Source organism: Rana temporaria, chromosome 5, assembly GCF_905171775.1.
Source record: "Rana temporaria chromosome 5, aRanTem1.1, whole genome shotgun sequence".
In the NCBI taxonomy this organism is placed as follows: Eukaryota; Metazoa; Chordata; class Amphibia; order Anura; family Ranidae; genus Rana; species Rana temporaria.
The window spans coordinates 117,951,642-117,966,251 of NC_053493.1; the positions used below are offsets into that span (position 1 = coordinate 117,951,642).

General features: G+C 46.6%; 1 protein-coding gene across 2 annotated transcripts in view; it reads left to right on the forward strand.

Annotated features, from left to right (window-relative positions):
• The first annotated feature begins 353 nt into the window (after nt 1-353).
• NUP214 (nucleoporin 214) overlaps nt 354-14,610 on the forward strand; it is a 140,011-nt gene continuing 125,754 nt past the window's right edge. Inside the window, exons 1-4 of one of the 2 annotated variants that reach the window (XM_040353063.1) lie at nt 354-617; nt 5,166-5,361; nt 9,459-9,610; nt 12,294-12,489. In XM_040353063.1, the coding sequence (XP_040208997.1) occupies nt 576-617; nt 5,166-5,361; nt 9,459-9,610; nt 12,294-12,489 (586 nt within the window). In that variant the 5' untranslated portion in view covers nt 354-575. The remainder of the gene's footprint in view (nt 618-5,165; nt 5,362-9,458; nt 9,611-12,293; nt 12,490-14,610) is intronic. The other variant, XM_040353064.1, reaches the window with a different exon arrangement.

Genomic DNA, 14,610 nt, shown 5'->3' on the forward strand with positions numbered 1-14,610 from the left:
TTTGCTAAAGCTGCAATATATGAGATTTCTGTTTCTGGGGGTTCCTTGTCTGTGAATCTGCTGATTTTTGGGGTTCTCACTGAAGGCGTGCCTCTGCTTTAACCTTTTTTCAGGGTTGTCACTTGTTATTATGAATAAAGATTCTAAAGCATAATATGATTTTTGCCCTATTTAGAAGACGAATAATACGCCCCCGTTCTTTTTTCATAGTCATCCGTGTTTCCATCATCGCACCGCTACTTCTCCGGCGTCTATTCCGCACCGATATGCCCTCCTCACCAAGGGTTGGTACTGTGCAAGCGCCACGCTTGCGCAGTACAGGGGGGTCCTTATCCGCCGGGGGAACTTTTCCGGAAGGACACCTGGCTGGCCTGACACTGCACATGTGCGACCCGGGGGTGACAGAAAGGAGATTGCCCTAAACAAAGATGGCCGCACTGTACACGGAAAGTGTCATCTTTTCATTTCATTGATGAGCGCGAAGCTTCTACGTACGACTGCTGTGGTGAAAGAAAGTTCACGGAAGAGCTGTGAGGGGATCCGCTGTGTGAGGCCTGTGTGAGATATACGGCCACATGGAGGAAGATACTGATGCCCCCCCTGAGAGGGACACAAAGGTGAGTGCGGGGGAGGGGATCGGTGGGTGACTTGACCAGTGCCAGGCATGATGGGAGGACTTTACCCACCACAGTGCCAGGGCATGCTGGGAGGACTGTACGCACCACAGATAGTGCCTGGCATGCTGGGAGGACTGTACGCACCACAGAAAGTACCAGGGTTGCACCATACCATAGCTGATGGCAGGGTAGTTGGGAGTACTTCTTATTACCACAGCTGGTGCCAGGCATGCTGGGAGGGCTGTACCCACCACAGTGCCAGGCATGCTGGGAGGACTGTACCCACCACAGTGGCAGGGCATGCTGGGAGGACTGTACCCACCACAGCTGGTCCTAGGGCATGCTGGGAGGACTGTACCCACCACAGCTGGTCCTAGGGCATGCTGGGAGGACTGTACACACCGCAGCTGGTCCTAGGGCATGCTGGGAGGGCTGTACCCACCGCAGCTGGTCTTAGGGCATGCTGGGAGGGCTGCACCCACCACAGCAGGTGCCAGGGATGCTGAGAGCACTGCACCCACCATAGCTGGTGCCAGGGCATGCTGGGAGGTCTGTACCCACCATATCTGGTGCCAGGTCATGCTGAGAGGACTGTACCCACCACAACTGGTGCCAGGGATGCTAAGAGCACTGCACCCATCACAGATGGTGTCGGGCATGATGGGAGGATTGCACCCACCATAGCTGGTGCCAGGGCATGCTGGGAGGACTGTACCCACCGCAGCTGGTGCTAGGACATTCTGAGAGGACTGTACCCACCACAGCTGGTGCCAGGAATGCACCATGCCATAGCTGGTGGCAGGGCTGTTGGAAGTACTTCTCATTACCACAGCTGGTGTCAGGGATGCTGGGAGGACTGTACCCACCACAGCTGGTGCTAAGGCATGCTGGGAGGACTGTAGCCACCACAGCTGGTGTCAGGGATGCTGGGAGGACTGTAGCCACCACAGCTGGTGCTAAGGCATGCTGGGAGGACTGTAGCCACCACAGCTGGTGTCAGGCATGCTGGGAGGACTGTACCCACCACAGCTGGTGCTAAGGCATGCTGGGAGGACTGTAGCCACCATAGGTGGTGCCAGGGTTTACAGGGAGGACTGTACCCACTACAGCTGGTGCTAGGACATGCTGAGAGGACTGTACCCACAGCTGGTGCCAGGAATGCACCATACCATAGCTGGTGGCAGGGCTGTTGGAAGTACTTCATTTTACAACAGCTGGTGTCAGGGAATGCCGGGAGTACTCATTACTATAGCTGGTGGCAGGTATGCTGGGAGGACTGTAGCCACCACAGATAGTGCCAGGGCATGCTGGGAGGACTGTACCCACCTCAGGGCATGCTGGGAGGACTGTACCCACAACAGCTGGTGCTAGGGCATGCTGGGAGGTCTGTACCCACCACAGCTGGTGCCAGGGATGGACCATACCATAGCTGGTGACAGGGATATTGGGAGTACTTCTCATTGCCATACCTGGTGCCAGGGATGCTGGGAGGACTGTACCCACCACAGTGCCAGGGCATGTTGGGAGGCCTGTACCCACCATAGCTGGTGCCAGGGTTGCTGGGAGGACTGTACCCACTATAGCTGGTGCCAGGAATGCACCATACCAAAGCTGGTGACAGGGATATTGGGAGTACTTCTCATTGCCATACCTGGTGCCAGGGATGCTGGGAGGACTGTACCCACCACAGTGCCAGGGCATGTTGGGAGGCCTGTACCCACCATAGCTGGTGCCAGGGATGCACCATACCTGGTGGCAGGGCTGTTGGGAGTACTTCTCATTGCCATGCCTGGTGCCAGGGATGCTGGGAGGACTGTACCCACAGCAGATAGTGCTAGGGCATGCTAGGAGGACTTTACCCACCACAGATGGTGCCAGAGATACACCATACCATAGCTGGTGGCAGGGCTGTTGGGAGTACTGTCATTACCACAGCTTGTGCCAGGGATGCTGGGAGGAGTGTACCCACCACAGCTTGTGCCAGGGATGCTGGGAGGAGTGTACCCACCATAGCTTGTGCCAGGGATGCTGGGAGGAGTGTACCCACCATAGCTTGTGCCAGGGATGCTGGGAGGAGTGTACTCACCACAGCTGGTGGCAGGGATGCTGGGAGTACTCTCATTACCATAGCTGGTGCCAGGGATGCTGGGCGTACTCTCATTACCATAGCTGGTGCCAGGGATGCTGGGCGTACTCTCATTACCATAGCTGGTGCCAGGGATGCTGGGCGTACTCTCATTACCATAGCTGGTGCTGGGAGTACTCTCATTACCAAAGCTGGTGCCAGGGATGCTGGGAGTACACTCGTTGGCACAGCTTGTAGTTAGAAATTCTGGGAGAAGCATCTCCCTCTTGCTGACAGAAGGACATGTGAGGAGTATTCTTCCTAGCACAGCTGGCAGAATGACATTTGTAGAGTATTCTTCGTTTTGTAGGTGACAACAGGACATGGTATGGCAGCCGTACACGGTGTAGTTTTATATCTGATTGTATTTTCAATAGAGTTTCTGTCTAATCAGAAGTTGGAACAGATTTTTTGATGATCCATCCCTCTACTTCCCTCTGATCAGATCTTCCACCCAGACCCAGCACAGTCATCCTGATGAAAAGATGGAGGAGCCACTTCATAGTAATAATTCATAGATGTGATCAGATCCTCCCATTCTTTATCAGTCAATCAGATCCGTACCTAAGGGCTTGTTTACTTTGAACACTCTTTTCTTAAAGCACTCTGAATGCCAATCAAAGCAACCTGCCACTAAATAAGATGGTTACCTTACAGTCCTGTTCACACGTTGTGTATACCCCATGTCGCTTTCTTGGTGCTTCAAAGCCTCCATTGAAGTCTATGACAACGCTCGCTTACTGCAATACTGAAGCTTATGAGGGGCTTTTCTTCAGCGTTAGCTTCTCTTTGTTTTGGAGGTATTGCAGATATGAGATATCCCAAGATACACTAGGAAACCAACAAGCAAACCTAAAAGATGTTATCTACAGTCACTTCCAGTTCATGTGTATATATTCTGGAAAGTGTCTGGTGTAGACGTCACATCTGGTGTGGAGCAGCAGTAAGGTGATTGGGGTCCGGACTGGAGAAGAGCAACTAGCAGACGGCACATGTGTGCAACATGGGAACGCTATAGTAGAAGGTGATCGGGGATCAGAGAGAGGACTGAGCAGCAGAGAATCAGCAGAGCTGAGGGACCAGAGCAGGAGAATCTAGCAAATGTCACATGTGGCTGGGGATCTGCTGAACGAGGGAGCGTATGAGCTGGGGATCTGCTGAACGAGGGAGCGTATGAGCTGGGGATCTGCTGAACGAGGGAGCGTATGAGCTGGGGATCTGCTGAACGAGGGAGCGTATGAGCTGGGGATCTGCTGAACGAGGGAGCGTATGAGCTGGGGATCTGCTGAACGAGGGAGCGTATGAGCTGGGGATCTGCTGAACGAGGGAGCCTATGAGCTGGGGATCTGCTGAACGAGGGAGCCTATGAGCTGGGGATCTGCTGAACGAGGGAGCCTATGAGCTGGGGATCTGCTGAACGAGGGAGCCTATGAGCTGGGGATCTGCTGAACGAGGGAGCCTATGAGCTGGGGATCTGCTGAACGAGGGAGCGTATGAGCTGGGGATCTGCTGAACGAGGGAGCCTATGAGCTGGGGATCTGCTGAACGAGGGAGCGTATGAGCTGGGGATCTGCTGAACGAGGGAGCGTATGAGCTGGGGATCTGCTGAACGAGGGAGCGTATGAGCTGGGGATCTGCTGAACGAGGGAGCGTATGAGCTGGGGATCTGCTGAACGAGGGAGCGTATGAGCTGGGGATCTGCTGAACGAGAGTGCCGATAAGCTGGGGATCTGCTGAACGAGGGAGCGTATGAGCTGGGGATCTGCTGAACGAGGGAGCGTATGAGCTGGGGATCTGCTGAAGGAGGGAGCGTATGAGCTGGGGATCTGCTGAACGAGGGTGCCGATAAGCTGGGGATCTGCTGAACGAGGGTGCCGATAAGCTGGGGATCTGCTGAACGAGGGAGCGTATGAGCTGGGGATCTGCTGAACGAGGGAGCGTATGAGCTGGGGATCTGCTGAACGAGGGAGCGTATGAGCTGCGGGTATTCTGGGCCCTAAATAGAAAATCGACAGACACAAGGCATTTGCCAAGCTTCAAAATGCACCACTGAAGGCATCAAAAAATGCATGCTGAAGCGATAAGCGCTTTAATATGTGTGAAAGTCTAAGGAAGTGTAAATGAGCCCTCGGTGCTATATTGTAGAAGGAGTCGCATTCTTTCCATACTCAAACGCTGGTGCTATGTGGGGAGCTACCATGGTATAGGTAATTGGATATGCTCTGGCACCTTGTGTTATATTTTCATGCTATCAGTACCCGTTTACTCAGTCATGGTTGAAGGTGGCCTGACTTGTCACTGGTGCTGAGGAGTTAAGCTGACCATACACTACGTATGGCATCTTACAAATGCAGGAACTGTTATTCGTTTGGTGACATCCTACCAGACCTGCTGCTTACAGAGATGTTTTGCTTATTTAACAGGATTTCGTGTTCAGACAGTTGACAAAGTTGCGTATCTTCGAACCTCCACAAGACCTTCCCAAAGATCGCTCCGCTCTCTTGGCCATATCCAACAAGTATGGGGCCCTGTTTATTGGCAGTCCTTTTGGTCTGAAGATTTTCTCTACCAGCGATGTTCTGATTCCTATAAAAACTGGAGTGGACCCAAACAGCATTGGTAGGTTTAGTTATTTTACTAACATCAGAGTCTTTCATGAATGTGGAAAAAAACAAAGGTGGATAGTCACCTTCTATCAGAGATCAGCTTCATTCTGTAAAAGTCTAGAAAATGGACATCTGGATTCGGACTGCTCATTTGGCACTATATGCCCAATTTGTGCTGCTGTGTCATAAACCAGTTCAAATTTGTTTAACCACTTAACCCCCGGACCATATTGCTGGTCAAAGACCAGAGCACTTTTTGGGATTCGGCACTGCGTCGCTTTAACTGACAATTGCGCGGTCGCGCAACGTGGCTCCCAAACAAAATTGGCATCCTTTTTTTTTTTCCCCCCCTACAAATGGAGCTTTCTTTTGGTGGTATTTGATCACCTCTGCGGTTTTTCGTTTTTGCGCTATAAACAAAAATAGAGCGACAATTTAAAAAAAAAAAAATATTTTTTACTTTATGCTATAATAAATATCCCCCAAAAATATATATTAAAAAAACATTTTTTTTTCCTCAGTTTAGGCCGATACGTATTCTTCTACATATTTTTCGTAAAAAAAAATCGCAATAAGCGTTTATTGATTGGTTTGCGCAAAAGTTATAGCGTTTAGAAAATAGGCGGTAGTTTTATGTTATTTTTAATATTTTTATTTTTACTAGTAATGGCGGCGATCAGCGTTTTTTTTTTTTTTTGGTACTGCCACATTATGGCGGACACTTCGGACACTTTTGACACCTTTTTGGGACCAGTGCTATAAAAATGCATTGGATTACTATAAAAATGCCACTGGCAGGGAAGGGGTTAACACTAGGGGGCGGGGGAAGGGGTTAAGTATGTTCCCTGGGTGTGTTCTAACTGTAGGACTCACTAGGGGAAATGACTGATCGCTGTTCAAGAACACAAAACCTCCTGCGCTCTGGTGTTTCGCCAAACCGGGTACAGCAGTGTGGTCTAACGGCAAAATCAGAAGTCTTGCAGCCATCCACAGAACAAAGGGTGTTCATATGGCTAAAATGAAAAGAAAGGAGGGCGCACCGACCTTGATACCGGTATCACGGACTATCTAGACTTTGAAGAAGGGGGTACGCCCCAGAAACGCGTCAGCCGTTCAGATGTCAGATGTTCCACTGGCAGGTGCCGCGAGGTCCAGTCCAGCTGTCTGAAAAGCGCTTACTCTTGATTGTCTTGTGAGTAGGACTATTGCTTTTTATTGTGTTTTTTAATAAATTTTAAGTGGTAATGCACAAGGTCGGTGCGCCCTCCTTTCTTTTCGTGATCGCTGTTCATACATTGCATGAACAGACGGTCAGGCATTTCTCCCCTGACAGGACTGGGAGCTGTGTGTTTACACACACAGCTCCTGGTCCCCACTCTGTAACGAGCGAGCGCGGGTGCCTGGCGGCGATCGCGCCAGCCGGGCACGCACACAGGAGTCAGGGGTGAGCGTGCCTGCCTCCGGTGGCGCGCGCGTGCCACCATTGGCTGCTGGGCGAGGTGACGTATAGCTACATGCTCTCGCCCAGCAGAGCCGACCTGCCGCCGTATAACTGCGGCGGCTGGTTGGCAAGCAGTTAATGAGCCTGAACTAAACCCATAAGAGTTTCCCAATTCCTCTAGAACTGGTCAGATTGGGAAATGATTGCCAATCATCTCATGTCTATGGACATTTCAAGAAAGGGTTTTTATTTTACTGATGGATAACACGTCCACTATTGCTGCTGTACAACATGAGTGATCTGCTTGGCACCCCTGCCAGTGAGTTCCTTCAGCAGCACTGACCAAGCCCTTAGGCTGCATTCACACCTGAGCGTTTTGTCGCCTGAAGCGCGACGCCCCAAAACGCTAGAGGGGGAAAAAATACATTATTCTCTATGGAGATGGTTCACATCTCCACTACAAAACGCCTGACGCTGAACGCCTGACGCCCAAACAAGTTCTGGACCCTTTTTTGTCGCTCGAATTTGGGCGTTTTACATTGGTGACCCTAGACCTGTAAAAAATTGCGGTAAAAAACGCTGTGTTTTGTCGCGGAAAATCGCGGTAAAAAACGCAGCAAAACGCTACGCTCAGGTGTTAATGCAGTCTTAGAGGCTGCCACTGTTTAGAGATGTGTGGCTACTCTTTGTTGCTTTTCAGTAGGTATCCAAGTCCAAAATGATATTGCACAACACAACGTACTATGAGGAAAAAAAGGTTGTCCCCTCAAGAAAGCCAGGCAGCGTTGTCCTAGCACAGATAACCTCAAAGCCCCTCATCAGTGCTGGTAAACCAGCCATTTGGCAGGCGTTTGAAGCAGAATGCCCTTGGCTATCAGTAGTGAGGATGAAAAGGAGACTAGGTAGGAGGTTCTTGCCTCTTTATTTTGAACATGAAATACTGTTTAACGCTTTCGCTGCTGCACACAGTTGAATGCAAATTTTAGGCCCAATGATTACGTACACCCCCAAAACATATATTTTCTGAAAGCAGAGACCCTGTAGAATAAAATGGTGTCTTTTTTTTACCTATTTATTTTTATGTCACATGTTAATTGTGTTACGGTTTGTCATATTAAATTTTCAGTGAAAAATACACTCAAATAATTTTTTTATTACTAACGCAATGTAGTAATCGGTTTTTGGCTAAATTATAAAAGATGAGTTTGCATAGAGTAAACAAATACCAAATATTACAAGGCTTAATAATTGCCTGCTTGTAAAATGGCAAAGGACTACAGTACCCATATTTTCCCATAGGCTCATCACTTTATAGTTAAGGTGGTTCTAAAGGCTGAAGGTTGTTTTACCTTTATGCATGAAGGTAAAAAACCTTCAGTATACAGCCCCCCCCCCCCTAATACGTAAAGGCATAGTTTACCTTTACCACAAAACTGCCTATGCAGATAAGGGGCATCTATAGATAAAGAAACAAACTATTCAGCTCTGACTGAAGTTGAATAAGGCCATTTACATACATTATGAAACCTGACTGGAATACTCCCAGGACGTTGCTAGGTACTCACAGGATGTTGCTAAGTGAGTCCTAGTTGTATTAACTACTTGGGACCCGCGCTATAGTCAATTGACGGCTACAGCGCGCATCCCAAAATCCAAGTGGACGTCAATTGACGTCCGCCCCTTTGGGCGGTCCCCGCGCGCGCTCCAGAGCGCGCAACGGGGAAAATCTGTGTTGCCCGTGTCCCTTGGACACAGCCAATTACGGATCGCCGCGAACGGCCAATCAGAGTGGCCGTTTGTGATGCGATCTGTGCGGCCAATGAGAGATGATCTCATATGTAAACATATGAGATCATCTCTCATTGCCGTTTTACACAGAGACAGCGGTGCTGTCTCTGGAGAGGAGACCGATCTGTGTCTCTTGTACATAGGGACACAGATCGGTCACCCCTCCAGTCACCCCCCCCCCCCTCCACCTACAGTTAGAACACTTTATAGGAAACATATTTAACCCCTTCCTCACCCCCTAGTGTTAACCCCTTCAATGCCAGTCACATTTATACTGTAATTAGTGCATAGTTATAGCACTGATCGCAGTATAAATGTGAATGGCGCCAAAAATGTGTCCGCCATAACGTCGCAGTCCCAATAAAAATCACAGATCGCCGCCATTTCTAGTAAAAAAAAAAATAATAATAATTCTGTCCCCTATTTTGTAAGCGCTATAACTTTTGCGCAAACCAGTCGCTTATTGCGATTTTTTTTTTTTTTTTTTTACCAAAAATATGTAGAAGAATACGTATTGGCCTAAACTGAGAAAAAAAATGAGTTTTTTTTTTTTTTTTTTTTTTAAATTGGGATATTTATTATAGCAAGAAGTAAAAAATATTGTATTTTTTTCAAAATTGTCGCACTTTTTTGTTTATAGCGCAAAAAATAAAAACCGCACAGGCGATCAAATACCACCAAAAGAAAGCTCTACTTGTGGGAAAAAAAGGACGTCAATTTTGTTTGGGAGCCACGTCGCACGACCGCGCAATTGTTAGTTAAAGCGACGCAGTGCCGAAAGCTGAAATTTCACCTGGGCAGGAGGGGGGTATATGTGCCCAGTAAGCAAGTGGTTAAACATCACAGACTGATTATTTAATTTTTTTGCCTCCTTTCTGCAGCTGCCAGTCCACCTGGGATTGATGTGCCAACAAAATATCCAGTGCATCATGTGGCCTTGAGTTCTGACAACCTCACTCTGTCTGTCTGCATGTCCTCCAATGACAATGGCTGTATAATCTCCTTCTATGATACTCGTACACTACTGAACAAGGTATTTTTCGATCAGACTTTTCAGATTTTTTTTTTTCAATTATTAGTATTCCTATAGTACAGAAATTATTTTACAGATTTGTTCTGTTTTAACAGTACTGGCATAAAGAAAACATTTGTTGCCTAATGCATATCTAAACTTAAAAAAGAAAAATGTCATATGTTACAGCTTATCAGTCCTTTGACTTGGTGGCTGTCTTAGTTTTCATTTTTCAGGCTTTTCCCTTTTTTTTTCACCTGGTGACCCTGCCAGTAACACACTTTATGTCCTGGGGTGACTACGCTCACTTCTCAACTGTATCTATCGAAGGATCCATGGTTGCCATCCAGGCTGAGTTTTAAACTTGATTGATCTACAGCAGGGGTGTCTAAACTTTTTTGAAAGAGGGCCTGATTTGCTGAGGTGAACATGTGTGAGGGCCGACCATTTTGCCCAAAATTCTTTGAACCATTAAAATGTGGTCTAAGTGTGTTTGTCCGAGCACTAATACACTGCCCTATAAGAATTATCTTGCCTTTTGTGGCTGTGTGTGGTGAAGAGGTGAACTTATGTTATTTGGCTATGCTGTATTTATCGGCGTATAAAACACACCATCTCTTTCAGAGGGAAGTTTCAGGAAAAAAATTACATTTTAAATAAGGAACTTTAAAGCAAAATAATGGTCGGTGCCCATCTGCAGCCCCACCGTTGCCATGAATGCAGCACCCCCATTGCCAGGAATGCAGACTCACCATTGTCATCAGTGCAGCCTGATTGATGCCCATCTGCAACCTCGGATAGGACAGGGAGGGGGCAGGATGAGCGCCAACATAGGTCCCGCCTCCTATGATGGACAGAACAGTCATCCAATGGCAGCACAGGAGACGGGACTTCCAATTAGAGAGGCCGCTGTGCAAACATGAAATTCACCTGTATGAATGGCACTCATCCCGCCTCCTCCCTGTTCCCTCAAAGGAAGAGCCAGCATGTATATCTTTTGTATCCCCTGGCGCTCGGGGAATCGTTAGTGCCACAAAAGATATACAAGTCCAAATTACCAGGCGGGACATTCGAAACCGGAACACGGGCCGGACTTTGGACGTGCCTGATCTACAGTATAAGAAATAAACCTTTAAGCTCATCCAGCTGCCACCAGGAAATGAAAGTTGTCAGGGTGGCGCCCTCCCCTACTTCTACGTACAAGATCCACACTCTATCCACTTCCAGTCATCAGCAGCGTTGCTTCTTAAAAACCCTAATTAATATTCATCGGAGGTAGTTTATCGAACATTGTTTGTTTAAATATTTTTCCACATGTACATTTGTAGCTGCTTGAGTGCCCCAGAGCCTGGCTCTCTATTAAGAAAATCTTGACGGGATTGTAAAGTCTGAAGGTTTTTAACCTTAATGCAATCTATGCATTAAGGTGAAAAATCTCTTTGCAGCAGCTGCCCCCCAGAGCCCCCCTTTTTCTTACCTGAGCCCATCCATTCCAGCGATGTGCACGAGCCCAGCGGCTGTCTCTGTCCTCATTGGATAGGTTGATGGCAGCAGGAGCCATTGGCTCACGCTGCTGTCACTCAAATCCAGAGATGCGGGTGCAGGGCTAAGTCCCGCTCTCTTTACCAATGAACACAGCAGCGGGACTCGGGAGCGCGCTTTCACAGGTTCCCCTAGGGAAAGCGGCTCTCTGTGGGTGCATGCAATGAAGGGGAAGAGCACCTGGTGGTGCACCCTAGAAGAGGAGGATCAGGGCACCATTTTTCAAACCTTCAAAAAAATTCAAACCTTTACATTTAATTTACCTTAAGCAGTCAAGCTCTGCCCCATCCTGCACTTTACTTTTGGTCAGGGAGGACACTGATGACTTTGAAGTGGAGGTAAACTCCACTTTTTATCTTGTACCTACAGGTAAGTCTATAACAAGGCTTACCTGTAGGTACAGTGAATATCTCCTCAGCTTTAGGAGATATTCGCAAGGGATGCTGCCAGGGACGTCACCGTCGCATGCACTCTGAAGAGACAGCATCCCACGCCGTCCCTTCAGAGCTTAATTCTCGAACTAAGGGCGCATGCACGAGATAACCCTTCTAATTGTGCCAGCGGACCGGGGATCTTCTCCCCGCACCCCCGGCCACGTCATTCATTAACAGATTACTATATTGGGGGAACTACAGCTATTGCCAACCATTGTGGCTGATGGCTTACAGTTCTCAATGAACTACCAGGGTGCTGATGAGCGTTCTAGGTAGTTCATTGATGCTTCCTGTCATTCAGTAACTCCCTGCCTGTACAAGTTATGGGCAGACAGCTACACTGAAAGTTGGCAGGAACCCAAGTTTGCATCTGTGATCTGCTGATCATGAGTACATTGCTTTACAGGTTCCTAATAAAAAAAAAAAGTTTTTGCATAAAAAAAAATAAAAAAAAAAGATGTGCATTTATTATTATTATTATTATTATTATTAGTAGTAGTAGTAGTAGTAGTAGTAGTAGTAGTAGTAGTAGTAGTGTATTTAATTTTTTTTACGAAAGGTGAACGTATCCTTTAAATTAATCCTCAACTTTTAGTAGAATAAAGGCCTTTAGGGAAGATTTGCATTAAAAAGCACAGATATATAGTAGTGTTTTTAAAAAAAATAAAAACCTAAACTGTCAGTGTCTTACTGAATTCTGTGTGTCTCTCTCTCTCTCTCTCTCATAGGCCAGGCAACCTAAACAGGCCTTTGCATCTCAAAGACTTTTGCAAGATGCTGGCAGTTTTGTTTCAGACCTTAAATGGAACCCAGTAGCTTCTAATGTGGCTGTCTGTCTAAGTGATGGGAGCATCTCCGTGCTACAGGTCACAGATACTGTAAGTCTGTATGCCAGCCTGCCCGTAGCTACTGGGGTTACCTCAGGTGAGTATCTTTTTTTTTTTTTTTTTTTTTTTTGTACAATTAAAGTGAATATTTTTGTTTCTAAACATTTTACTCCTAAAGGCTCCATGCACACTGGGCATTAAAAAAAGATGGCAGTTCCCTTGAAAAAAGTTTTGTACGGAGTTTAGCAGAGTTTTGTGTTTTTTTTTTTTTTTGTTTTTTTTTTCTGCCAATCAAAAGCGCAAACCAGAAGGTTTTTTCTTTTTTCTTTTCTTGCCTCCAAACATTGAGCTCAAAATATGCCTGTAATTGTCCTAATGCGCATAGACACATAGGATAACACTAAGCTGCTTCTACTGGCAGAACACAAAGCTCCTGTAAAAGCAGCGTTTTTTTTTTTTTTTTAAGCCAGTGTGCATGGAGTCTAACAAAGGGAAGTGTGTTTTATTTTTTATACAAACATTGGTGCATTTTTGATGAGCCAAATTACAGTGTTCAATGTGTCGTGGCGCCAAATCACTTAAGTGAAATGCTACAGTTTCTATGAGTCTCTAATGGTGTGCACCAAAATAATCACATGGCAATATTTTAAGTTAGAAGTTGTTCTAAATGTATTTCATTACCGCAGTGGGCTAACTGCTATAGCGAGGAGGGGTGAACAGCTAAGAGCAGCACTACAAGATTGAGTGGACCGTTGCATGTGTGGACGGACAGCGTACCACTATTTAACAAACTGTCACGCAAAACTTTGATACTTTTAAATGCCCATATAAAAGTTGGCACGTTTTTCTGTGCACGCTAATCTTTGTATTATAGTTTGTAATAAAATTATTTCTGCCTAAGCAGTTTGTATCTGTTTGCCAAAAAAAATAATCCTACCTCCTATGCTATTGGGGATTCTTTGGAAAAATCTGATTGGACCCTTTAATGGTTAACCGTATAACTGTTAAAGTGGAAGTTCAGTCAAACACTAACTATTCTTAAATCTACCCCCACCTCCATTCTAAGGCTCATGCAATAGAGGAAATCTCTCACTCCAGTAAAAAAAATATTTATTAATTAAAATCAGTCCATACAGCAGTCAAGGACAGTGGATGAATCAACTGATGCATTTCACACCCCTTACTGGTGCTGAGTCCTGTGCGTTTTCTGAGCACTGCCTGGCTGGTGGTTGTGGGTGTCTGTGGGGGGGCTTATTGGGATCTTGAAGCTCCCTTTAACAAAAGGGGCTCCAGATCCTGGCTCTTCCCCACCCCTATGTGAATGAGTATGGGGTACATTTGTAACATTTTTGACAGTTCCTTTATTAAAAAAACAAACGAATAATGTCCCCTGGTGTAGATCCAGCATCAATCATGATGAACACTACCGTTGACCCGAAAGAAGGGCAAAAAAACAGGTCCAAATGCGTCGCTGGCTCTCGTCGTCTGGCAGCTCTACCATCTGACAGTTCTTAAATAGCTATGGGGTGGGGCCACCCGGCAACGTCACTAGATGCCCCTCCCCACCCTGTGACATAATTAGCCAGTGCCTTCTCAGTTAATGATGTTACAGTGGACTGGTCACCCAGTTAAGTCATCTGGTGGCCCCGCCTCTTGGTTATTTAACCACTTGCCGACCAGCCACAGTACATATACTGCGGCAGGTCAGCTCTATTACACAAAAAGACGTACCTGTACGTCGCTTCATGCAATAGATAGTTTGGACACGCACCTTGCAAACAAGGCAGATCCCCATTCTGACAGGGGACAACATTGTCATCTGCTGTCCCTATTAATCGGGAATAGCGATCTCTGTGTTGTATAATTGAGCCCATCCCTCACACAGTTGGAACACAGTTAACCTCTTGATTGCCCCCTAGTGTTAACCCCTTCCTTGCCAGTGTCATTTATACATTGATCATTGCATTTTTTTTTTTTTTTAGCACCAATTACTGTAATAATGTCACTGGTCCCCAAAAAGGGTCAAATTTGTCCGCTGCAGTTCCACTAAAAATTTCAGTTTGCCGCCATTACCAGTAAAAACATAAAAAAATAAATAAGTCCATAAATCTACCCCCTATTTAGTAGACTCTATAACTTTTGCACAAACCAATCAATATATGCTTATTGCAATCCAACATAAAGATATAAGATGATGTCAAATATGTAGTTGGCTCAT